A 26927-nucleotide genomic window follows, 5' to 3' on the forward strand; every position below is an offset into this window, starting at 1 on the left:
TATTTTAGAGGACCCTCTTGCACTCATGAGCTTCTGAGATTGCCAACCAGCAGCAGATGCAGACCACTTAGAGTCCTGCATGGAGAACCCTCTCAGCCAAGGTGGCTTCCTGATCGAGAAGAGCCACAGGTCCAGGCACTTCAGCAGCTACAGGGAGCAGCCAGGGTATTCATGCCACTTCAGGCCCTGGACAGTGCACCTGGGCCTCTAAAGGGGCAGGCTCAGGCACCTCAACGACTACAAGGGGCAGCTCGGGTGTTCATGCCACTACAGGCTCAGGTGAAGGCTAAGGCCTCTAAACCTCTACAAATGCAGATTAAGGCACCTCCACGACTACGGAGGGCAGCCAGGGTGCTCATGCCACTACAGGCACAGGTTAGGGCACCTAGGCTTTTGCAGGTACAGGCCCAGGTATCCAAAAAGCAGCAGGCCCAGACCCAGACATCAGAACCACAAGATCTGGACCAAGTACCAGAGGAATTTCAGGGTCAAGATCAGGTACCTGAACAACAAAGGCAGGGCCAGACCCCTGAACAACAGCAGAGGCACGACCAGGTGCCTGAACAAGAGCTGGAGCAGAACCAGGAACCTGAACAGCCAGAGGTACGGGAACAGGCTGCTGAGCCTGCACAGGCAGAGACTGAGGCAGAGGAACCTGAGTCATTACGAGTAAATGCCCAGATATTCCTGCCCCTGCTATCACAGGATCACCATGTGCTGTTGCCACTACATTTGGATACTCAGGTGCTCATTCCAGTAGAGGGTCAAACTGAAAGATCACCTCAGGCACAGGCTTGGACACTAGAACCCCCACAGGCAATTGGCTCAGTTCAAGCACTGATAGAGGGACTATCAAAAGACTTGCTTCGAGCACCAAACTCAAATAACTCAAAGCCACTTGGTCCGTTGCAAACCCTGATGGAAAATCTGTCATCAAATAGGTTTTACTCACAACCAGAACAGGCACGGGAGAAAAAATCAAAAGTTTCTACTCTGAGGCAAGCACTGGCAAAAAGACTATCACCAAAGAGGTTCAGGGCAAAGTCATCACGGAGACCTGAAGAGCTTGAACTCTCAGATTTAGAAGCCCGCAGGCGAAGGCGCCAACGCAGATGGGAAGATATCTTTAATCAGCATGAGGAAGAATTGAGACAAGTTGATAAAGTAAGAATTTTTGATATTTTTACTCTGAGTCAAAAATGAGGAGAAAATGTGATAGCTCATGCTGATGATTTTTCTCAATAAAACCAAATGAAATAAATATTCCTTGTGTTCCACAGAAGATAAATAATTTGTACTTCAAATAAATTTTCCTGAAATTTCTAGATAATTGTGACTAAATATGAGAAAAATATTTTTCAATATCTCTACTGAAATATAGCTTTAATTATTAGTTTTCTGCCTATTATTCTTTATCTAATAAAGTGTCAACAAATGCACATTTAAAATTACTATTTTGGATCTTTAAAAATTACTTTCATAACTTAAAATTTCAAAGATAACTCATCAAAAATAAGCACAAAACAAAATTTGCTTTTGCTACTCTAACCTTTAAGTTAGTTTATTCTTTCTTCCAATAGAATGCTGAACTATACTAACTGAATTACACTCATTTTTGTGCTACAGGATGTTTAAATCAAGGTTAAAATGAGAAGGCAAAGCAGTTTCCAAAATATTTTGTATATGGTTACCATATTTATGACTTGTTTCACTAATGTGCTGCCCGTTTTACATAATTAATCAATTATGTGGCTTCACAGAACATGAAACAATTTACAAATTATTCTCTGTGTTATAAGACCAACAGGTTCGTATGCCCACTGCATAGTAACAGACCAAGTACACATGCATCAGGGATGCAGCAGGAGAAGAGTTTAATGATCAGCAGGGCATGGAGTGAGGAGGTGGGGAGGAGACCCTCAAATCCATCTCCTGGAGGAGTTCTGGGTTGGGGTTTTTAAGGGGATTGTAGAGGGTGAAGTGTTAGATAATTGGAGTTGTTGATTGGTCAGGGTAAGGTTGATGGTCCTTGAAATCATCGGGATGTGGAAACTGCATTTTTTGGTGAGTCAGCCTCTTGTGGGCTCCTTCAGACCAGTTGGCGTCAGTGGGGTCCTTCAAACCAGTTGATTGACAATAGTTTCACTAGTATGCAAGACCTGAAAAAATATCTCGAAGGGAAAACAACATTTCATAATGTTCAAGTTGTTATCTACAGAGCAGTTAAGGGGAATGATGATGTTGCAACAAGGTCTACGTGATTCTAGGAAAATAGGCAACAAACATCTATTGAGGAAGGAGGTCAGAGAGCAAGCTGACCTAAAGATTAATGCTAAACGTGCTGCAAACTTGGTATATTTTTTTCCTTCCCCTCTCTTCTTCTGTGATTAATTTTATAAGTTAATAAGGGTGGTTTCATCTGTACCCTTTAGAAATGTAGATTACAGTATATCAAATTCCATTTTATCTAGGAACAGTCACTAAAACGTAATTGTTTCAAAAATCATTTAATAAAAAGTGAATATGATTTTCCTGGAGTTATTGAATTTAATCTGGTAGGTCTCAACTGATAATGAAGAATTATGGGCTTGATAACAAATTAATGAAGTTAGATAAGATTAGGGGAGCAGTTGTTTTCTAATATTCCCCACATCCATTTGTGTAAAAGGAATCATTGTGATGATCCTAACTTATACCCTTTTATCCACATCTATTTACCTAATAATAATCGTTGCAGTAATTACAAATGAATTTTATCTGAGTATCTATGTAAGAAATTCTTTGAGTTTGTGCACATTGAACCAATTAAACAAATGCTAATTTGTTGACATGTTTAACATGAGAAAAGGTAGGAACAGCAAGAGAAGCAAGGCCCAAAAGGGAAAATGGATGTCTAGCTCTCAGAGAAAAAGGGAACTATAAAGGGCAATAAACTAGATGGAGAAAGGGGAGGTTTAAGTCTAGAATGGTGACATTTGGCAAAAACTAGCTCATCTAAAACGCTAATGATTATTTTTGATGAGCCCTAGTAATCAATTAGATCTAATGGGTTTCGCATTTATGAATAAGACTTTCATTGATCTCTGAAAGATTCAGTAATACCAGCATGGCACATACTTATTGTCATTTATTGTTTTAAACATACATGTTGAAAGCCATTCTAAAAATTTTAAAAGTCAATAAATAATAGTTACCAATCTCATGACTCTAGGCTCTTGTACAAGCATTTATATCTTTATATGTGGTCATTGAAGAAAATATAAAGGAAAAGAAAATTATTGATAATATAGTCAAAGTCACAGATCTTTCATAATACCTGAAATTTTATTAGAGTTGAGAGACATAGGTGGGTGCTTTAAGTCACCAGCAAGAAACAAACAAAAAATGCATTTTTATTAATCTTTCAGTTGAAGAGATAATATTGATTGGATTAAAGGAGAAAACAGTTTCCTAAACTCCTAGAGCTCAATTAGGGAGAAATATTTGCACCACTGTATTACAGATCTTCCATTGCTCAGGAAGACCAAACTTTGAAGTTATAATAGCTTGCTAAATGTGACAGTTAGTTTGGTGTTATGAGTTAATCAAGTTTTAGGCCACAGATTCTTAACCTGGACCCTGTAGATGAACTTCAGGAGGTCAGCAATCCACCAGAAAATATACATAATAGGTGTGTCTATATGCAATTTTCTGTGGACAGTCTATAGCATTTCTCAGATTCTGAAAGGGATCCAGAACCAAATACTATTAGAAACTACTGATTTAAATCATTTTTAGTATTTGGATATTGTTCTTTTAAATTGTGTATTGTTTTAAATTATATATTATATAATACATATGAACAACTCAACATTAAGATGATGAAGTTGTTCCTATCACTTGCATTTTAACAGCAATTAAAACAGTTACTTTCCTTTTTACTTCAAAGGACAAAGAAGATGAATCATCAGACAATGATGAAGTATTTCATTCGATTCAGGCTGAAGTCCAAATGGAGCCATTGCAGCCACACATTTCAAATCCTAAAAAAATTGAGGTGAATTTTTCAATATGAGTTGTTATGACATTAGTAAGAACCTAGAACAGTGGTTCTTAAACTTTTTGGTCTCAGTGTCCCTTTATACTCTTAAACAATGAGGACCTCAAAAAGCTTTCATTTACTACATGGATTGTGTCATATGATATTTAATTTATTAAAAGTTAAAACTGAAAAACATTTAAAATATTAATTCATTTAAAAGTAATGAAACTATTACATGTTAACATAAGAACACATTTTTAATGAAAAACCTGTATTTTCCCAAAACAAAATTTTAGAGAGATTGACATTGTTTTACATTTTTGTAAGTCTGTTAAATCTATCTTGCTTAATGAAAGACAGCTGGATTCTCACATGTGCTTCTGCATTCAATCTGTTGCCATGTGTTGTTTTGGTTGAAGTATACGAATAAAAGCTGACTTCTCACACATAGGTAGTTGGAAAGGGACAATTTTCATAGATTGTTTAGATAATTGAGTAAATTATTGAATAATATACCAAAACTAGAGAAGTGGAATCTAAAACCATATCAATGAAATGTTGTATATTCAGTTAATAATAAAACTCAATTTGTCTATCTTATGCTATAAATAGATGTTTTGTTTTATGCATGATTTTTAACTTCATGCATTGGTCAGTTGGAAAATATTAGCTTACTTTGTATGTAGATCTTCCCAGACATTTATATGTTTCATTATACAATATCAAAAAACAGCATTTGTTAATGTTACCATCAAGTACATCATAAAAGTTACTTAAGAGTATTGTTAAGTTGTCAAATGCTTGGTGGCAGATATGTTTGAAAATTCTAATTTTCCTTTGTAAGCTCAAATTTTATCATTGCTAAATTGTAGCATGTGTTTTTTCTCCTTAACTTGACAGGTTTACTTTATTCATTAAAAATAAAATGTCTACCAAATACCCAGAGTTTGAATAATCATAGTTTGTCAGTCTTTCTTTAAGCAAAAATATTGTACATGAAAAATGCTGGCAGTTTCAGTTTGTAACACAAACACACAAATATTTTTTCCTTGATTAGCTCTGGTCTGGGATGCAGTTTGTGACAGGGTCTGGGTCATTTAATCTGTGTTTTGTTTTGTTTTGTTTTACAATTATAAGAATAATTAAGTCCTAGTGTCCACTTTGACTTCCGTTTTCATGACTATATTAATAGTATACTATTTAGTACATATATTGGTGAGGCCAGAGTTGTAGGTTTTCTTGTCTAGACAAGGAAGCATCATCATCATAGCCAGTATTCCTAATAGCCAGCCATCTAAAACAATCTTTTTGTAGATTAATAGTAGTGTCAATAAACTTCCAAAGATCAGCTTCATAAACCAAAAGTCCCAGACTGGGTCATATGATACCAATTATATCAATTGAAAATGGAAAAAAAATAGGCAGATGCTTACCCTTACCTACCTGTCTCTCAGAGTGTAGAGAGAGCCTTGATAAGTCACTTCATAAAGAAAAAATAATGTACTAAGGCTACTCTAGTTTCTAGAAAGTATAGAATGAGTTTATCAGCATGAATATGCTAGATTAAAAAAGTAACACACTTAAATTTCCTTTTTAAAGAATCTAGTATGACTGCCTTATTGCATGTCAGAATGACCTATGTTTTGGGCAGCTGAAACTTATTTGAGTAGAAACCTGGTGATACAAGACTTAGTGAGGCAAGGCAACATTCCCTGGCCCTGTCTACCAATGTTGGCAGTAAGTAAAATTCCTCCATTGATGGAAGCTGGCTTATTATACGCACCCTTTCTTGAGTATTTGGCTACATTCAATGATTGTATGATTAGTAAAATGCAGATTAATCTATTTAGAGTTGAAACAGTACTTGGAACACTAACTATGATAGTACAGTCAAATTGTAAAGCAGAAAAACATACTTTCTTAAAGAGGGGACAGTTTTGACTAGAGAGATTTTAATGAAATATATGTATGTGTGTGTGACAGCTTTTGAAAATCTAGGGTTAGCATAAAAGGATGAGTGTGTAAGAATTAGAACTTAAATTCTGAGTGAGAAGTTTAAACTTGATATAAAAAGCAATGTGATAACATGGAAAGAACATTAAATTAGACGTTGGGAGACCTGCATTCTGATTTTAGATGTTCCCTTGACTTGACATAAAATTCTTAGAAAAGTCATTTTTCCTCTTTAGGCTACAGATTCCTCAACAATAAATTAAGATTTTGATTATATGAGCTCCAGAATCTGTTCCTATACTAAAGATCAAATATACCATCAGAAATTATGGTTAAGCAAGTCTAATGTTATAAGTAATTATAAAATAGAATCTCTTTATTAAAAATATATTTTATGTTAGATTTTAGGAAAATATATATGAAAACAGGCATTTTCCCACAAATTAATAGTTCAGAACAACTTATGATCAAGAATTCTACTGAAGTATTGCATTGTGTCTTTAAGGTTCAAGAGAGATCCCCTTCTGTGCCTAACAACCAGGATCATGCACATCATGTCGAGTTCTCTTCAAGGTATGTGTCTTTGATTTCTATATTAAAATTATTCATAATTATCAAATGGAAAATTAAAAATTATTTCATTGATACCACATTTTGTGAAGTCAACTAAAATATCCGTGACAACATCATCACCATTGACTTTCTTGGCCCACATTTAAAACCTTAACTGCAATGACCCATTACCTATATCTTTCATATTTGGTCATACTGCAGTGTCTGTGATATTTAGTTTGATAAATAGATGGCAAGATTCACAATTTTAAAAAGAAACAATAACAACAAATACTTTGACAGTATTCAATTAGTAGTCGATGATAAAAAGACATGAAATTTCAAGTGAATTTTCATACATGTGCTGCATGATAAAACACACACACCAATTATCTTTAACTTCAGAAGCTAATGCCACAGAATGGATAAGCCTAAAAATGTCCTATAGTCAAAATCAAATCTAAAACTCAACATTATATAAATAAAATATCATATATAATATTGATACCAGTCACTGTATTTTTTAATCTTTGTAATATTGATCTTCAGTAATTTTCAAAGATCACATTCCATATTTTAGATATTGTATGCATTCTGTTATATTTTAAAACCAAATTTTAAGGTAGATTTTTAAAGAAAATCACACCCTCTCCAGCCCCAACTCACAATAGAGAGAACTTAGCCTATATTGATTCAGTTAGTAAATATTTATTGAACACTCACTATATTCAAGATATTGGACAGTATGGTCAGATGGCATACAATTAATGTTATGTAGTATATATTTTCCTGCTTCATTACTTTAAAAACCACACACAATTATGTCTTTAGATTTAACTGGAGTGCAGAAATCTTGAAAAATTGTAAAGCAAGACTGGGAACTTTCTTTTTCTCTGCACTCAATGAATGGATTGTCATGGTTGATCTGACCTCAAAGGAAAGAAAGCAGTTTAGTTTTGAGTAGTTGGTTTTGGTGTCATGGAACATGACTTTAATAAAATCCAATATAGAAAATCCATACTTGATGTTAAACTCAGAGTAATTGTTCACTTTACAAAAGGATTTTGAATTTATGAATAACAAATACATTGCCTTTAAATATAGTTAAATTTATGAAGTTAACTTAAATGAAACTCAAGTCTTTTCTGAAATTTGGGGCCATGGAAAGAATTTTGTCTGTTCCAGGCCTAAATCAGTAACCAAAGTCCTTCCCATATAGAAATATCAAAATAACTGTAAAATTTAGCAGCACTAGTCCAAACAACTCTTTAAATATTCTTTAAATTTGAATAGTAAGAATGAAAGTGCTTTATTTGTCTGTCAGTGTAGCTATTTAAATCAGGAATGGGACGTTAAGAATATGAATTTCAAGCATTTAAAAATGTGGATAATAACAATAGAATATATGACATAGCAGTAACTTGTTTATTATGTTAAAATACTCACATACACTATAAGGTTATGTTTATTGCTGTGTTACTCAGGTAAAAATATTGTCAATATTAGCTTTAAAAGCTTATAGAAATTTTTAGAAATTAATATATATATAAAGGAAACATACACTCTATGGAAACATATTTTTTCTTATTTTGGAAATTATTACTCTATTCTAGACAAAATAGCAAGTTTGGGGGAAAATGGAAATTGGAAATTATTACTTAAGCTATACTTCTTTTTCAGTTTGATATATTACCCATATGTTTAAACAAAACTTTTTGTTGGACTTTATGTTGAGTTATACATATCCTTTATGAATGTTAGGACATGGCACATGCTTTTCTGTCTTTTCATTAGCGTTCTTCAGCGGTCTCTTTTGGAACAAGCTCAGAAGCCCATTGACATCAGACAAAGGAGTTCGCAAAATCGTCAGAATTGGCTGGCAGCATCAGGTGATTCAAAGCACAAAATTTCCGTGGGCAAAACACAGAGCTACTGTTTAACAATTTATATTTCAGAAGTCAAGAAAGAAGAATTTCAAGAAGGAATGAATCAAAAGTGTCAGGGAGCCCAAGTAGGATTAGGACCTGAAAGCCATTGTATTTGGCAATTGGGTGGTCAGTGGTGGCCTTTAAGAAATGGAAAACAATTTTTCTGAAATTTCTTCTTTTTGTTGGGTAGCAGTTAGGAATGTGTCTAAGGAGGCGGGGGGAGTCAACTTTATTAAGTTTCTATACCACGTAAGAAAAATATGGTAAAGGAACTTGAGAGAGGCCTCTCCAGCAGTCTAAAATTTATAGGCAGCAATTAGAATATTGTATGGAGGTGTTGTGAGTGTGTGTTTCATTTATCAATTGGTTACTTCACCTCTCCAAAATCGGACAATATCTAATAAATATCCCTAAATGTTACAGAGTGACGGTTTTACTCAAAATACATGAACAATTAATCTATCAAATCATAGAAAATAACTTCAAAAGTCGTGATGTGAATTTCAAAAAACTATTTAAGATGTGCTTTTGAGAGAATTTAAATGAATTATAGATTTGTGAAATATTAGGGTAAACAAAGCCAAAAGTTGTGTCATAGATCATGCAATCTGGCATTATCCAGTTTTAAGCAATCCAGGTAAGTTAAGCAAGGGAAAAATGGCTGATTGAGTCTCTGAGTCATATGTAAAAACGTAGCATACTGATTTTTTTTAATGTTAATAATAAAAATGATACAGATGTACTTCACTTTTTGAAAAGTGAATATTTGGAGATCAAAACTTAAAAACACATTATTCTTCTTAAGTGACTCAGACGAAGGCAGAATTCTTTTAAATAGCACTGTCCTCTCATACACAAATACTATGTTGTGAAAATTAGATAAGCCTGAGTGAAAAGCACACTTTTAAAAATTTTTCCCCAAAGTGTTTTCTTTCTGGCTTGACTATGGCTAATTTTACTAATACTGGGCAAACAACTAAAAATGTAAGGTTTATTCATGTGACGTTTTTGAAATAAGGAAATTCTGGATTAGATCCCAAAGCAGTCATAACATTGATAGAAGGGAGAAGGCATCTGTGCAGATAATAGCTAAATGTCTTTTCAGTTCCAAAATTATTTTATTTTATTGTTTATGCTACACAGACCATTTGATATTCCCATGAAATTACATGCTTTATCATGGAGGAAATCTCAGAGCACCTTACTACAAATTTGTGTCAAAATCTTAGTGCAGTCACTTGAACTTATTTGGTCTACTAACATACCAAAAGACTTAAAAGAAAATGGTTTCCTTAAAAAAAAAAAAAAAAAAAAAAAAAAAGCACAAGTACAATAGTGCCAGAAGATGGGGGCACAAATTTTAGCATGTGTTCGGTGTAATGTTCTCAAAGGACAGCAGTATTTGCAAATAAATATATGTCTTTTGGAGTTGCAGTATCTATACTTTGGCTATGTATACCAAGACTGAAAATAAGAGGGACAATAGTATTTATCTTGAAAATCTACGCACACAAAAACATTAAACAGGGAACTGAGTTTTCTCTTAGTGAAGCTTTTTCTAAGTACACTCACCCAGACCTGAATTTTGAGCCTGTTAAATATTCTCACTGTATTTTAATCACAGGGGTTATTCACCATACCACAACTCAAAAATAAAACCTAATCTCCAAACCAGATACATTTGTATTTTAAATGGAAATATTTACACTATAGAATTGAGCTGTTCATTGTGGTAGCAACTAGCCACATGTAGCTATTAAAATAAAAAGTAAAATGAAAATTAAATAAAATTTAAAAGTCAATTTCTCAGGCATACTGGCCACATTTCAAATGCTCAGTAGTCATGGGTGACTAATGACTACTGTTAATGGACAGTTCAGATAGAGAAAATTTCTATCACTGCAGAAAGTTTTGTTGTACATTGCTACTATAGAAAGGTTCCCAGCTTTATAGAAAGGGGTGTTATCTCTTTTCAGTAGTTCACTCCACAACTGTATTGAAATACATCTGGATATATCATTGGGTGGAAATTTGTGGGGGTTAAGATTGAAGAATGAACTCTCCTCTTGAGAGTTTTGGCTGATCTATCATCTTCTGATAAATACACTGTTGGGCTTTTTTTCTACTGGTCAGTATGTGAAGCCAGTGGTACTCCCAGCCCTTCCTACTGTTGATACATTTTTTAAAAATGTGTCTACCTGGCTATCATTCGGACCATGTATCTTCTTACATAGATAGAGATATTTGGCAAGTGTACACTTAATATTGAAAACAGAGCAGCCATGTAGGTCTACAGATGGAAGAAAACTTGAACCCCTGCTAATACCCCTGAAAAGAGAATTTAAGATCCTGGCCCCATGAGAATTTTCAGGTGATATTTCCTGAATGGAATCATAAAAATGACAAAAAAAAAAAACAGAAAAAAAATAAGGGATTTAACTGATACACTATACAAATGAAGACAATGACTGTAATCACCATTGTTACTAATGTATTTTTGGCATTCCATAGAATCTTCTTCTGAGGAAAAGAGACCTGTGACTGGAAGGAGGTCTCAGTCATCACCACCTTATTCTACTATTGATCAGAAGTTGCTGGTTGACATCCATGTAAGTTTCCATCTTAACACATTAATGTCTATTTTTTTTTATTTTTCATTTGTTTTGACTTACACATTCTCACCTTCACTTGAGAGAAAGGTTAAAGAGTTTAGTTTTTTAATTAATATTTTAAAGATATATTCTCATTGCTTTGTCAATACATAGAACACAAAATTTAGAAATTAAAATTGAAATGGGAAAACACTTAACCAATCAGAGAATATTTTATTTTCACATTCTTGTGTCATTTAGAACATGTCTGGGAGAGTAGTAATAAAAAGCTATTTGTAAAACCTAATCTCAGATTAAGGGGTACAGGTTAGATGTCCAACTTTTAATAGCAATCCTTGAGTGATGAGGCAATGCATAAATATCAGACATTTAGTAAAAAACAGAGTGTCCTCTGATGGCATAAACAAAAAGTCTTCTAACTCTTTGTGAACATGTTTAAATTGTTCTAATGCAGATTTTAAATTGTCCTAATGCAATGGGCTTTCAGATTATTCTATTTCAATTTTGTAATTACCTCTATGCTACCATACACACATCCCTTCCAGATTGCCCAAAAGTTGTTAAATGATACATACCATACTTAAAAGATGGATTTAGATTAATTCGCACTTTGGAAGTGTTTGAGATCCTTTAAGACAACCCATGGCACGTAAAACCAGTGCTGGGAAATTAACATATCAATTTCAAGAGCTGTGTGTTAATCCCAATGTCAGGGCATAAAACAAAAGGTAAAACAAAATGGTAACAAAAGTTACCATTTTTAAAGAGCATCAGATCACCTGTTCTCTCCAGCATCAAAAGCAAATGTCCACTCCTGAGCCGACAAGTATGGGTAATTTTTTTAAGTGAGTTTATTTTGCCCTATGTGATCCACTAATAATCACAGTCTGATGTTTGGGTTTTGACATCTCATCCTCACTAAAATTTTGGCTCTATCTAGTGAGTGAACATCCTTGTTTCAATTTAAAATGTATTTCAAAATGTTGTCAGCTTGGAAACTTTCCAATCTAGAAGAAAATTAAAGGCTACTAGAGACTACATTAACCTTTCTTGTGCACACAGGTTCCAGATGGATTTAAAGTAGGAAAAATATCACCCCCTGTATACTTGACAAACGAATGGGTAGGCTATAATGCACTCTCTGAAATCTTCCGGAATGATTGGTTAACTCCTGCACCTGTCGTTCAGCCACCTGAAGAGGATGGTGATTATGTTGAACTCTATGATGCCGGTGCTGATACTGATGGTGATGATGATGATGAGTCTAATGATACTTATGAAGATACCTATGATCATACCAATGGCAATGATGAATTGGATAACCAGGTTGATCAGGTTAATGATGTTTGTAAAGACCATGATGATGACAACAATAAGTCTGTTGATGATGTAAATAATAGTTATTATGAGGCACCTAGTTGTCCAAGGTTGGTTTTTTAAAATTACTTATACTGTCCATGTTTTATGACTGCAGAGCTATTTGCATCTTTGGTTTATTTTCAAAATTTATTACCAAGAGATTGACTTAATTTCACTTGCATTTTGGTAAATGGTTTGATGGTCAATAATGTATTTTAAATTGTTCTAATGCAGAACATCTAATTTTGTGTCATTTGTGTATTTTAAAATAAGCATTCAAGTATTTATTAGTTTATAATTAATTTATAACTGGAATTGTCTGGATGTTTCTTTTAAAATTACTGCCACTGAATCATCCTACTCTATAAAACTATACTGAGTATGAGAAAAGACAACAAAGGAAGTGTGTAACTTAACAAGCATTAAGATGAAGTCTTGGTATTTGCAAACATAGCTATTCATTTCTCAAACTTTTGTGATATCACCATATGTATAATACATTTAAGATGATTTTTATCTGGTTAATTGGTGGAGAAATTACCAAGAGCTCTTTTGATTTTTTTTCAACCAAAAAAGTCTATCAAGAATTCCATTATCACGAGTTGATGGGTGCAGCACACCAACATGGCACAAGTATACATATGTAACAAACCTGCACGTTATGCACATGTACCCTACAACTTAAAGTATAATAATAATAAATAAATTAAAAAAAAGAATTCCATTATGAAATAAATTTACTCTTAGAATTATCACAGGCACGTACGTTTAATTTTGTTTTCTATGCAAAAAGAGAGCATTGACACATTTTGTTAAGCTTAGTATTTTTGGCAATTAAATAACTTAGTTCCACAAGACATGAGGTCTATATTGCTGAACTTCCTTGTTGGGAGTAGTAGACCAATGAAGTTCTGTAGCAAAGCAGTCAGTACAAATGTTAGAAAATCAAGGCAGATGTTGAAATGAATACAAACTAGATATATTGCAAGAAGAATTAATCATGTTGTGGTTGAGCTAAAAACATAGGCTTAATCATTCATGTGTCTGTGAACTTGCTAATGCATGAAATAGTATATATTTAAGAAAAAAAACTACATATTCTTGCTGCTAACCTAATACATGCACCTAACAAAGAATACAAGTTCTCTTCCCTCTGCCATCCAAATGCATCTGGGAAATTGGTGGCGGCTGTGGCATTAATTCATTACATAAGACTGACAAGACGTAGCGGCATTTTTCTTTCCTGTATCATACCAGTAGTGTTCACATAGAGCAAAGACAAGCCTGGGCATGGTAGATATGTATAAGACACATCCTAATTCTGCTCTACTTGCTAACTTTCCAAATGTGTTTTTATTGCGTGGCTTTCTTTCATTAATTGAAGTTTGTTATCAGGGCAAGCTATGGCAGAGATGGAAGCTGCAAGCAAGATGGTTATGATGGAAGTCGTGGAAAAGAGGAAGCCTACAGAGGCTATGGAAGCCATAGAGCCAATAGAAGCCATGGAGGAAGTGCAGCCAGTGAGGACAATGCAGCCACTGGAGATCAGGAAGAACATGCAGCCAATATAGGCAGTGAAAGAAAAGGCAGTGGGGGTGATGGAGATAAGGCAGTCATTCGAACCAGTGAAGAGAGTGGAGCCCTTGGACCCAATGGAGAAGAAAATTGCTCAGAGACAGGTGGTCCAGGATTGAAGAGAGCTGTGTCTCAGGACTTTGAATATCTACAGGAGGTAACGCACCATTTGAAAAGCAGATTGAACTCCTCTCATTGCAAATGTGTTTCTTCATGGGACATGTAGCATTTCCAGCCGTTCCAAATAGATTTCAATCATATACCACAAAGCCTTAAACATTTTTAATTATAGGTTTGTAGGTGGATCCTTATTACTTCTAATTTGCGTGGTTCCTATTTACTTCCAAAGGCAAAAATCTCTTATTTGTTTGTCTTTATTACTCAGATCACATATTTGGGGTAGTGTCTCTTGACTCATGCTTTTAAAAAATATTTTAAAAAATTAATTGACATATAATAATTGTATATATTTATGGGGTACAGAGTGATATTTTAACATATACAATTTGTAATGATGACATCAGGGTATTTAGCATGTCCATCACCTCAAACATTCATCGTTTTCTTGTGTTGGGAACAATCAATATCCTCTCTCCTAGCTATCTGAAAATATATAATGAATTATTGTTAATTATAGTTATCCTACAGTACTATAGAATATTAGAATTTATTTATCCTATATAGTCATACATTTGGATCCTTTAACCAGCCTTTCTCTATCACTCTCCCCTACTCCTCTTCCCAGCCTCCAGAAACCACTATTTTACTCTCTAGTTATGTGATATCAATTTTTTAGCACCTGCATATGAGTAAGAACATGTGGTTTTTACCTTTCTCTTCCTGGTTTATTTCACTTAACATACATTGAGTCCAGGTTCATCCATGTTGCTGCAAATCACAAGATTTCATTCTTTTTTATGGCTAAATAGCATTTATTTCTGTATATATGTCACGTTTTCTTTATCAGTTCCTCTCTTGATGGATGCTTAGGCTGATTCCCTATTTTGGCTATTGTGATTAGTACTGTAGTAAATATGGAGGTGCTGATAGCTCTTTGATACACTGATTTCCTCTTTTTTGTAGATATGTACCTAGTAGTGGAATGATTGGATCATATGGTAGTTCTATTTGTAGTTTTATAAGGAACCACAACACCATTCTCCATTATGGGTGTAGTAGTTTACATTCCCACCAACGGTATATAAGAGTTCCCTTTTTTCCACATCTTCACCAACATTTATTTTTTGTGTTTTGATAATAACCATTCTAACTAGGATGAGATGATATCTCATTGTGGCTCTGATTTGCATTTTCCTGATGATTAACTATGTTGAATTTTTGTTTTCATCTATCTGTTGGTTATTTGTATGTCTTCTTTTGAGAAATGTCTATTCAAATCATTTGCCCATCTTTTTTATTATACTTTAAGTTGTAGGGCACATGTGCACAACGTGCAGGTTTGTTACATATGTATGCATGTTGGATTATCTGCTTTTATCTGTTGAGTTGTTTGAGTTTCTTATTTTCCGGATTTTAACCCCTTGTTGGACGAATAGTTTGCAAATATTTTCTCTCATTCTTCAGGTTGTTTCTTCACTTTGTTGATCATTTCCTTTTCTGTGCAGAAGATTTTTAGTGTGATATAATTCTATTTGTCTATTTTTTATTCTGTTGCCTGTGCTTTTGAGGTCCTATTCATTTTTCCCAAACCAATGTCCAGAAGCATTTTCTTATATTTTCTAGTAGTTTTATAGTTTCAGGTCTTACATTTAAGTATCTAATCTATTTTGAGTTGATTTTTTTTATATGGTGAGAAATAGGGGTCTAGTGTCAGTCTTTTGCTTATGGATATTTAGTTCCCCAGCACCATTTATTGAAGACATTGCTCTTTCCCCAATGAATATTCTTGATGTCTTTATCAAAAATCAGCCACAATGAGATAAATGAATATGTGGATCTATTTATGGGTCCTTTATACTGTTCCATTGGTATGTGGGTCTGTTTTTTGGTTGCTGTAGTTTTGTAATATATTTTGAAATCTGATATTCTGATGCCTCCAGTATTGTTCTTTTTCCTCAGGATTGCTTTGGCTATTCTAGGTCTTTTTTGATTCCATGCAAATTTTAGGATTTTTTTCCTATTTCTGTGAAGAATGTCATTGGTATTTTCATAAGGAATACATAGAATTTGTATATTGCTTGGGATAGTAGGGTCATTTTAGCAATATTAATTCTTCTAGTCCATGATCATAGGGTGCCTCTCCTTTTGTGTGTGTGTCCTTTTCAGTTTCCTTCATCCATGTTTTACAGTTTTTCTTATAGAGATCTTTTACCTCATTGGTTAAATTTATTTCCAAGTATTTTATTTTGTAGCTATTGTATATGGGGTTGCTTTTGTGATTTCTTTCTCAGCTAGGTTGTTGGTATATACAAATGTTACAGATTTTTCTATGCTGATTTTGTATCCTGCAACTTTACTGAATTTGTTTATCAATTCTAAGAATTTTTTGGTGGTGTTAAAGGTTTTTCTATTTATAAGATCATGTCATCTGCAAACAGAGACTATTTGACTTCCTCTTTTCCAATTTGGATGTCTTCTGTTTCCTTCTCTTGCCGAATTGCTCTGATTAGGACTTCCAGAACTAAGTTGAGTAAGAGTGGTGAAAGTGGATATTTTTGTCTTATTCCAGTCCTTAGAGGAAAGAATTTCAGCTTTCTCTCATTCAGTGTGATGTTAGCTGTGGGTTTTTCATATATGGTCTTTATTGTTTTGAGGTATGTTCCTTCTATACCCAAACTGTCGAGAGTTTTTATCATGAGGGAATGTAGAATTTTATCAAATGCTTTTTTTTTTTGTATCTTTTAACATGATAATATAATTTTTGTGTTTGATTCCATTGATGTGATGTATCATCTTTCTTGATTTGCATATGCTGAATCTCTCATGTATCCCTGGGATAAATCCCACTCGATCATGGTATATAATATTTTTGATATAGTATTGGATTCAGTTTGCTAGTATTTTGTTGATTATTTTTGCATCTGTCTTAATCAGAGATCTTGGCTTGTAGTTTTTTGTTTGTTTGTTTGTTTTAATTGTTGTGTCCTTATCTGGTTTTGAGATCAGAGTCATACTGACCTCACAGAATGAGTTTGGAAGAATTCCCTTCCCTTCACCTTTTTTGGAATAGTTTGAGAATCGACATTAGTTCCTCTGTAAATCTTTGGTAGAATGTAGCACTGATACCATAGAGTACTGGACTTTTCTATGTTGGGAGACTTTTTGTTGCTGATTAAATCACATTATTCATTATTGGTTTGTTCAGGCTTTCTATTTCTTCTTGGTACAATCTTGCTAGGTTGTATGTGTCCAGGAATTTCTCCATTTCCTCTAGATTTTCTAATATAGTGCTGTGTATTTTTTCGTAATAGTCTCTTATGATTCTTTGTATTTCTGTGGTATCAGTTGTGATGTCTGCTTTTTTGTTTCTGATTTTATTTATTTAGGTCTTTTGTACTTTCTTGTTAGTTAATCTAGCTAATGGTTTGTCCATTTTGTTTATCTTTTCAAAAAGCCAAATGTTCATGTTGTATTTCTTCTGTATTGTTTTTGAGTCTCAATTTCATTTACTTTTGCTCTGATCTTTATTATCTCTTTATTTCTATTAATTTGGAATTTGGTTTGTTCTTGCTTTTCTATTTCATTGGGGTGCATCATTAGATTGTTATTCAAATTCTTTCTGCTTTTTTAATGTAGTCATTTATTGCTATAAACTTGTCTCTTAATACTGTTTTTACTGTATCCCATAAGTTTTGGTGTGCTGTGTTTCTATATTCATTTGCTTCAAATAATTTCTTAATTTCCTTCTTAATTTCTTTATTGGCCAATTGGTGTTCAGGAGCATATATTTTAAATTTCCATGTATTGTTACAGTTTTGAATGTTTCTCTGGTTATTGATTTCTAGTTTATTCTATTTTGGTCAAAAAGGATACTTGATAATAATGTTGATTTAAAAGAATGTTTTGAGACTTGTTTTGTGTCCCAACATATGGTCAGTCTTAGAGAATGTTTCATGTGCTGATGAAAATAATGTATATTCTGCAGCTGTTGGATGAAATGTTCTATAAATGTCTGTTAGGTTCATTTGGTCTATGCTGCAGTTTAAATCCAATGTTTCTTTGTTGATTTTCTGTATAGATGATCTGTCCAGTGCAGAGAGTGAGGTGTTGAAGTTCTCAACTATTATTATATTGTAGTTTATCTCTCTCTTTAGATCCAATAATATTTGCTTTATACATCTGGATACTCTAGTGTTTGGTTCATATGTGTTTATAGTTATTATATCCTCTTGCTGAACTGATCCTATTATCATAATATAATGTCTGTGTTTTTCTCTTTTTTACATCCTTTGACTTTAACACCTGTTTTATCTGATATAAGTGTAGCTATTCATGCTTGCTTTGGATTTCTGTTTGCATGGAATATCTTTTTCCATTTCTTCATTTTCAATCTGTGTGTGTCATTACAGGTAAGATGAATTTCTTATAGGCAACATATAATTGGGTGTTTTTATTTTTTTATTTTATTTTTTACTTTTTTAACCATTCTACTAGTCTATATGTTTGGTTACAGAATTTTGTCTGTTTATGGTCAAGTTTATTATTGATATGTGAACACTTACTCCTGTCATTTTGTTAACTGTTTCTGGTTGTTTTGTGTATCCTTTTTTTTCTATTCTCTTATTGTTAATCTTTGTTGTTATATAATCTTTTGTAGTAATAAGGTTTGATTCATTTGTATTTCACCTTTCTATACCTGCTTTACACATTTTATAATTTCATGTTTTCATGATAGTAGTTATTGTCTTTTTCCTTTCAGATGTAGGACTCCCTTAAGCATTTCTTGTAAGACCTCTCTAATGGTGATGAATTCCTCTGCTTTTTGCTTATCTGGAAGAGGCTTTATTTCTCCATTTCTGAAGGATTGCTTTTCTGGTAATACTATTTTGGGCTAGCAGGGTTTTTTCCAGCACTTTGAATATATCATCCTATTCTCTCCTGGCTTGTAAGGTTTCTGTTCAGAAATCTGCTGTTAGTCCAAAGGGGATTTCCTTGTATGTGATAAGACTCTCCTTTTGCTGTTCTTAGTATTCTCTCTTTGTCACTGACTTCTGACAGTTTTACTGTAATTTTCTTTTGAGAGGACTTTTTTGAGTTGAATGTATTTGATAACCTTTGAGCTTCCTGAATCTGGATGTTCATATCTCTCCCAAGATGTGGGAAGTTTTCAGCTGTTATTTTATTAAATAAGCTTTCTACATCTTTACATCTTTCTGGAACCCCATAATTCAAAAATACATCCTCTTAATGTTGTCCCATAAGTTCTATAGGCTCTCTTTATTCTTTTCTTTTCTCTTTTTTCTTGTCTGCCTGAATCATTTTAGAAGACATGACTTCAAGTTCAGAAATTCTTTATTCTGCTTGGTCTAGTCAGCTGTTGAAGCTCTGTATTGTATTTGTTAATATTATTTGTTGAATTCTTTATCTTCAATATTTCTGTTTGGTTCTTTTTTAATGATATCTATTCCTTTGTTGAATTTCTCACTCAGATCGTGATTTTTTTTTTTTTAATTTCATTGATTTGTCTATCTGTATTCTCTTGTATCTTGCTGAATTTCTTTAAGATGATTATTATTAATTCCTTTTCTGGCACTTCACATTTTCTTTTCTGTTGTCTGCTACTGGAGAATTACTATGTTCCTTTAAAAGTATATTTCCTTATTTGTTAATGTTTCTTGTGTCCTTGTGTTGATATCTGTCCATCTGGTGGAGCAATTGCTTCTTATAATGTTATGGAGTAGCTTTCATAAGGAAAGACTTATTCCATAGATGGGTCCTGGGGTGTTGGTTGGGTGGGGTGCATTAACTTTGGTTCTAGGTAGATGCAGCAGTGTGGTCTCTATGCTGTAATATACATTAGCAATGTTTGCTAGTACCTCACTGGCCCAGGCAGCAAAAATTTGTGGCAAAGGTGGCACACCTTTGCCAGGGGTGGGCTTGCCAGGCTGTTTCTCAGGCCAGAGGCAAAAGTGCACATGCGGTGGGTTGAGTGGCTCAGGAATTTGCCCTCCAGGGTTGAACTACCAGACTACTTCTCTGGGCAAGAGTGTGGTCACACAGGGTGGGACAGCTGGCTTGGGGCCTGGCTTACTGGGATCAGAGCTGCTGAGCTGTTTTTCTGGTCAAGGGTGCAAGTGCACAGCAGTTAAGCTAGCCTAGAGTTGGCTTCACCAATGTGCAGTACTGGAGTTATGGCTGACCTTTCCTGGGCCCAAGATCTGAGCAGTCGGTGTCACAGCATTTCAGCCATCAATGGGGGCTTGGTGAAATGACAGTAGAGCGGCAAGACTGGAGAGGCACAGTGTTTACTGGCCCCCAGAACATAGTGCACTTCAGCAGTGGCTCTAGATTTAAGATGGCACCAGGCTGCAGCAGCTTGTTGGGAAATACACAACCTTTGCTCCTTATCTGGAGCAATGCAGACACATGAATTTCAGGCACCTTCCCAAACTGAACTCAGGGCTTGTCAGGACTATGAGATTCTCCTGTAGTAAGTACTGCAGTTGTCTGTAGTGGCAATTGGGGCTGATGAGCGTCTTCTGCTTACCTTTTCCCAATAAGGAGAATTCCTTCCGGGCTCTGAGCTGATCATGGTAGGGGAGATGGGGCAGCAGAAGCAGAGTACCTCACTTCCCTCTCTTTGCTGCCATTTTGAGATTCCATGCTATACAGTGACCTCACCACCCCATCACTGCACTCCAGCACTCTCCCTCAGACACACCAGTTGAACTCTGTTTATTCATTCTCTTTTTCCTTTTTTGTGAGGCGAACAAGCACCAGGTGCCACCAATAGCTATCTTACTGACATCACTCCAATCAGAGCCAATTATTTTTTTCTGAGTTTTTTTATTGTGGTAAAATATACATATCATAAAATTTATCATTTCAACCATTTTTAAGTGGATTTATTACAAGTGGATTTATTACAATTTATTAAGTGGATTTATTACAATCCAACAAGTTGGATTTATTACATTAAGAATATTGTGGGATTGTCACCACTATCCATTTTCAGAACTTATTTTTTTTACCATCCCAAACAAACTAAACAAGTATTGTTTCCCCATCCTCCAACCCCTGATAACCTCTATAAGTATTGTTTCCCCATCCTCCAACCCCTGATAACCTCTATAAGTATTGTTTCCCCGTCCTCCAACCCCTGATAACCTCTATTCTACTTTTTTTCTTGGTAACTTATATAAGTGGAATCATACAATATTTGTCCTTTTGTGTCTGGCATATTTCACTTTTTAGGTTTTCAGAGTTTATCCACGTTGTAGCATGGGTCAGAATTTCATTCCTTTTCAAGGGTGATAATATTTTATCTTATGCATATACCACATTTTGTTTATCCATTCATCTACTGATGGAAACTTGGGTTGTTTCCACCTTTTGGTTATTGTAAATAGCGCTGCTGTGAACATTGATGTACAAGTATCTGTTTGAGTCCCTGCTTTCAGGTTTTGGGGGGGTATATAGCTAGGAGTGGCATTGCTACATCATGTAATAAGTCTATGCTTAACTTCTTGAGCAACCGATAACATAAAATTTTAATTCAAGTAATATACTGTGTTTATACAATGATTTTGTCATTCACAAAACATTTATTGACTTTATAAATAGGTTTAAAATATTCAAGTAGTTCACAGATGCTACATCAATAGAAATTATCACAGATAACATTCTCTGGACCATGTGGTATTTGAACTCATTCTTGAGAAATGGGGAGTATCTGGATATCTGAGAACATAGGTGGAACTCCAGACAGAAAAAAGATTATGCCAGTCTACTCCCCTAGCCTATTTTCTTGTCACACAAACTGGCTTTGGAGATGCCATGCTCTTTCATGAATCAGAACTCCTGTGCAAGCTGTTTCCTCTGGAAGGCTGCCCCCTCACCTCTTCTCTGTTTGGTGAATTAGTAATCCTTCATGGGCCAAATCAAGTATCAACTTTGACTTACCAAGGCAGAGTTATATACCCCTTCCTCTGTACTTTTGTCCATAGTTCCAATTTAGTACTTACGGTATTATTGTTAGTTATGTTTTTTTTTGCTTTCACACTACATTGTGAACTCTTAAAGGAAAGAATTATATCTAATCCTTGCTTGATTATTTGTCTACCAACTCACCCAACTTCAGTGTCTAACCTGGGACATGGCATATGATAGGCACACAGTAATTGTGGAATAAATCAATAAAGGATGAAAAGAAAGAAAAAAAGGAAGGAAGGAAATTTCGTGGATGGTTTCTAATGGGAAAGCAGTGCCAGTGGGAAAATATCTATGTCTGTCTATCTATCATCTATCTATCTATCTATCTATCTATCTATCTATCTATCTATCTTAATTAATTAAAGACATTAAAACAGGATATCCCAATGTAAGTTTCATAGCAAACCTGGTTATCTCCAGTTATCTCAAGGAATGTTTTGGAAATTTATAGAGGAAGTGGATCTTCCTTTCATTTTAATTTAAAAAGGACATGGTGTCATGCCATGTTTTTGTGGTTGAAAAGGTCATAAAAACCAGTCTTTTACAGAATAGCACAGCTCTCTCAGTGCCAAGAATCGCTGTTTAGACACAAAGATGAGCTTATCATCAGAAGAAATTACCAACAATAGTTGACATATTTTCCCACAGGACAGGGCATACCACATAAATTGTCACATTTTGTGGTTTTTATCCTTGAGTATCTTCTTTGTAAGTTGATGAAAGCCAGCTACATTTTCAGTGATGCATGTTTACACTCTTGAATTTGTGTTGTTTGATTTTCCTTCATTTTCTTTATCATTTGAAAATTATTTCTGCAGGGTTTTCATGCTTTCAGTTTTGTGAAGGTACCTTAAAGCAGTGGAACAGACATCCCCACACTGTGCTTTATATTTTTTCAAGAGGCTGTTTCGCATAGCCTAGCTGGATGTATGCTTTGGAATCAGACAGACTTTGACTTCAAACTCTGCTTCCCCTACTTACTAGTATTATGACTGAATAAATTATTTACTATCTCTAAATTTTAAATTTGTATAAGTAAATTGGAGATAATTATACTTACTTGTTGGGCTATAGTAAGGAGTCGCAAAGATATCTAAATATGATGCCTAGCAAAGTAGCTGATACATGGTAAAAATTCCACAAATGTTAAGTCCCAAATTGTACAGTTTGTACCTATAGCGCCTTGCATTTCTCCTGTACCATCAGTCATCTCAATAATAGATTAGTTCTCTCTCTTCTGATGACATTGTTGAGTTTTTCTAGTAAATGTGGATTTTATAAGAATGTAGATGTTATAGATCTTGCATTTTATTTTCCAAATGACCCCTCACTAGGCATATTTCTCCTACTGTTAACCTATTAATGAAATAAAAATCGGTTTTTGGACTTCTTTTAGGAGCCAGGTGGTGGAAATGAGGCCTCAAATGCCATTGACTTAGGTGCTGCACTGTCAGCACCTGATGATGAGAGCGACAATAAGGACATACCAGAATCATCAACACAATCAGATTTTTCTGCCAATCACTCATCTCCTTCCAAAGGTTTTGGGAGGTCTGCTGATGCTAACTTTGCCAGTGCCATCTGTGAGTGTGTTCAATATAATCTCCAAATGCTACTATCTGTTCACATATTAAATAGTGTTTAACCACTGTTTCATGATCTGTTAGGAATCAAATTATTATTCTCACATTCAGTTGAAATAAACTCAGATTGGTATATGCTTTTAAAACATCTATGCTTTACTGAATCTTTATGGTACCTAAATTTGAACTACAATTGAGAAATTGAGTCCCTTATCTGGATTTATGTGTGTTTTCTAATCACAATAACTGAAAATATATTCATGCTCAACAATGTATTTTAACCGTCATGATTTGTGTTATCTGATGGTTTCAGAGTTACTGAAACTATACTTTCAGTAAAAAATAAAATACAATAAAAGGAAAGAAATTTGTTTGTTTTTTATTTTGAGATAACATCTCGCTCTGTCACTTAGGCTGGATTACAGTGGCATGATCACGGTACATGGTAGCCTCAACCTCTGGTTCTTAATGATCTTCTCACCTTGGCCTCCCAAGTGTTGGGATTACAGGTGTGAGCCACACCACCTGGCCAAAGAAAATAAATTTGGCTAAGTCGTGCCTCATTTGTGGAGGCACTGTAGCATATAAGGTGAATAGATGAGTAATTTAATTTTTTTTTCTATAACTCCATCAGGTGCAGATTTTTCTTTTTTAAAAAAAATTATTTTTCTATAATCCATCAGACACAGAACTAGTAATTTCTCTTATTATCTCCCCTTACATCTTTGCAGTATATGCTGGATTTGTAGAAGTACCTGAGGAATCACCTAAGCAACCCTCTGAAATCAATGTTAACCCACGCTATGTCTCTCCTTCATGTAAAAAACCACTAATCCACATGTATGAAAAGGAGTTCACTTCTGAGATCTGCTGTGGTTCTTTGTGGGGTGAGTTTGGTTTGTTTTCTTAAAGAATATATTTTTATGTAGCAAACCTGTGAAAATCATAGATATAGAATATTTGTTTACTCTTACCAAGTCATTAAAATAAAAATATATTTATAGTAGTTAATTTACTCAGAATTAGTTTTGCTGATTTTTTTTCACTCAGTGCAGTTGGATGTTTGAATTGATAACCCCCTCCTTTGTATTCTATTTCTTTTAAACCTGAGTTAACTTGGATGGCAGGCGAATCACGAGGTCAGGAGTTTGAGACCAGCCTGGACATCATAGTGAAACTTTGTACTAAAAATACAAAAAATTAGCTGGGTGTGGTGGCAGGTGCCTGTAATTCTAGCTACCTGGGAGACTGAGGCAAGGAGAATTGCTTGAACCTGGGAGGTGGAGGTTGCAGTGAGCAGAGATCATGCCACTGCACTCCAGCCTGGGCAACAGTGCAAGACCCCCCCTATATATATATAAATAAAATATATATTATAAATATAATATAATATATAAATAATATAACATATATTACATATAATATAACATAAATAATATAATATATAATATATATACACAATTGGACTAGGTTATGATTGTTACAGAGTTTAAGATTCATATTTCTTGGAAATCAAAACCACAATGAGATACCATCTCACACCAGTTAGAATGGCAATCATTAAAAAGTCAGGAAACAACAGGTGCTGGAGAGGATGTGGAGAAATAGGAACACTTTTACACTGTTGGTGGGACTGTAAACTAGTTCAACCATTGTGGAAGACAGTGTGGTGATTCCTCAAGGATCTAGAACTAGAAATACCATTTGACCTAGCCATCCCATTACTGGGCATATGCCCAAAAGATTGTAAATCATGCTACTATAAAGACACATGCACACGTATGTTTATTGTGGCACTATTCACAATAGCAAAGACTTGGAACCAACCCAAATGTCCACCAGTGACAGACTGTATTAAGAAAATGTGGCACATATACACCATGGAATACTATGCAGCCATAAAAAAGGATGAGTTTGTGTCCTTTGTAGGGACATGGATGCAGCTGGAAACCATCATTCTCAGCAGACTATAGCAAGAACAGAAAACCAAACACCGCATGTTCTTACTCATAGGTGGGAACTGAACAATGAGATCACTTGGACTCGGGAAGGGGAACATCACACACCGGGGCCTATTATGGGGAGGGAGGAGGGGGGAGGGATTGCACTGGGAGTTATACCTGATGTAAATGACAAGTTGATGGGTGCTGACGAGTTGATGGGTGCAGCATACCAACATGGCACAAGTATACATATGTAACAAACCTGCACGTTATGCACATGTACCCTAGAACTTAAAGTATAATAATAAAAAAAAGAAAGAAAGAAAAAAAATGTGGCTATTTGATACACCTATAAAAACTAATAAAACTTAAAAAAAAGATTCATATTTCTAATTTAGGGTAGTGTTCAACATATGATACTTTATGAGGTATTCCAAGAAATATTTCTTCAGGATCTTGTTTTTAAAAAGCCTTGGAAATTTGTAGAGAAAGTTCCTTCTATAATGTCTTAACTCAGATAGACTTTTTAAAATCCTTTGTTTCAGAAGAATTATAACCACATTGGCAATGCTGAGACAATATTTTACCTCAAGCCAATCTGAATTATAAATGAAACAGAATAAATAAATGCAAGAAAGGGAGAAATCCAAAGTAATTGACAATCTCTGTCTTGCAATTTCTTTTCTTTTTTCTTTTTTTTTTTTTTTTTTTTTTTTTTTTTTTTTTTGAGACGGAGTCTCGCTCTGACGCCCAGGCTGGAGTGCAGTGGCGCTATCTTGGCTCACTGCAATCTGCTCCTCCCGGGTTCACACCATTCTCCTGCCTCAGCCTCCTGAGAAGCTGGGACTACAGGCGCCCGCCACCACGCCTGGCTAATTTTTTGGTATTTTTAGTAGAGACGGGGTTTCATCATGTTAGCTAGGATGGTCTCGATCTCCTGACCTTGTGATCCACCTGCCTCGGGCTCCCAAAGTGCTGGGATTACAGGAGTGAGCCACAGCACCCAGCCTGTCTTGCACTTTCATAGATTTTGCTTAATGTATGATTGAACAAAGTACAGGGTTTTAAATTAAAAATAGAAATGGTAACAAACATTGTAATTATATGGATTAAAGAATTTTTAAAAATCATCTCAAAGTTCTGCTAATTTAGTGTGTCAAACAACAAGATAGCATGAATATTTCAGTCTGGCAACTGCCCAGAAATGTAGTTAATGTCTAATAACTCATTGTTATAACCTGTAATTTTATATTTTGAAAAATAAAAAATTATGGTAAAAATTGACTATA

General features: G+C 34.6%; 1 protein-coding gene across 4 annotated transcripts in view; it reads left to right on the forward strand.

The window, feature by feature from the left end:
* NRK (Nik related kinase) overlaps positions 1-26927 on the forward strand; it is a 141235-nt gene that overhangs the window by 92135 nt on the left and 22173 nt on the right. For 3 of the 4 annotated variants that reach the window (XM_065538739.1, XM_015444295.3, XM_015444296.3), the window contains exons 13-21: positions 9-1164; positions 3929-4036; positions 6480-6547; positions 8321-8415; positions 10966-11063; positions 12129-12493; positions 13821-14157; positions 23509-23695; positions 24427-24582. In XM_065538739.1, coding sequence (XP_065394811.1) covers positions 9-1164; positions 3929-4036; positions 6480-6547; positions 8321-8415; positions 10966-11063; positions 12129-12493; positions 13821-14157; positions 23509-23695; positions 24427-24582 — 2570 coding nt within the window. The remainder of the gene's footprint in view (positions 1-8; positions 1165-3928; positions 4037-6479; positions 6548-8320; positions 8416-10965; positions 11064-12128; positions 12494-13820; positions 14158-23508; positions 23696-24426; positions 24583-26927) is intronic. The other variant, XM_045383340.2, reaches the window with a different exon arrangement.

Source organism: Macaca fascicularis, chromosome X, assembly GCF_037993035.2.
Source record: "Macaca fascicularis isolate 582-1 chromosome X, T2T-MFA8v1.1".
Classification (NCBI taxonomy): Eukaryota; Metazoa; Chordata; class Mammalia; order Primates; family Cercopithecidae; genus Macaca; species Macaca fascicularis.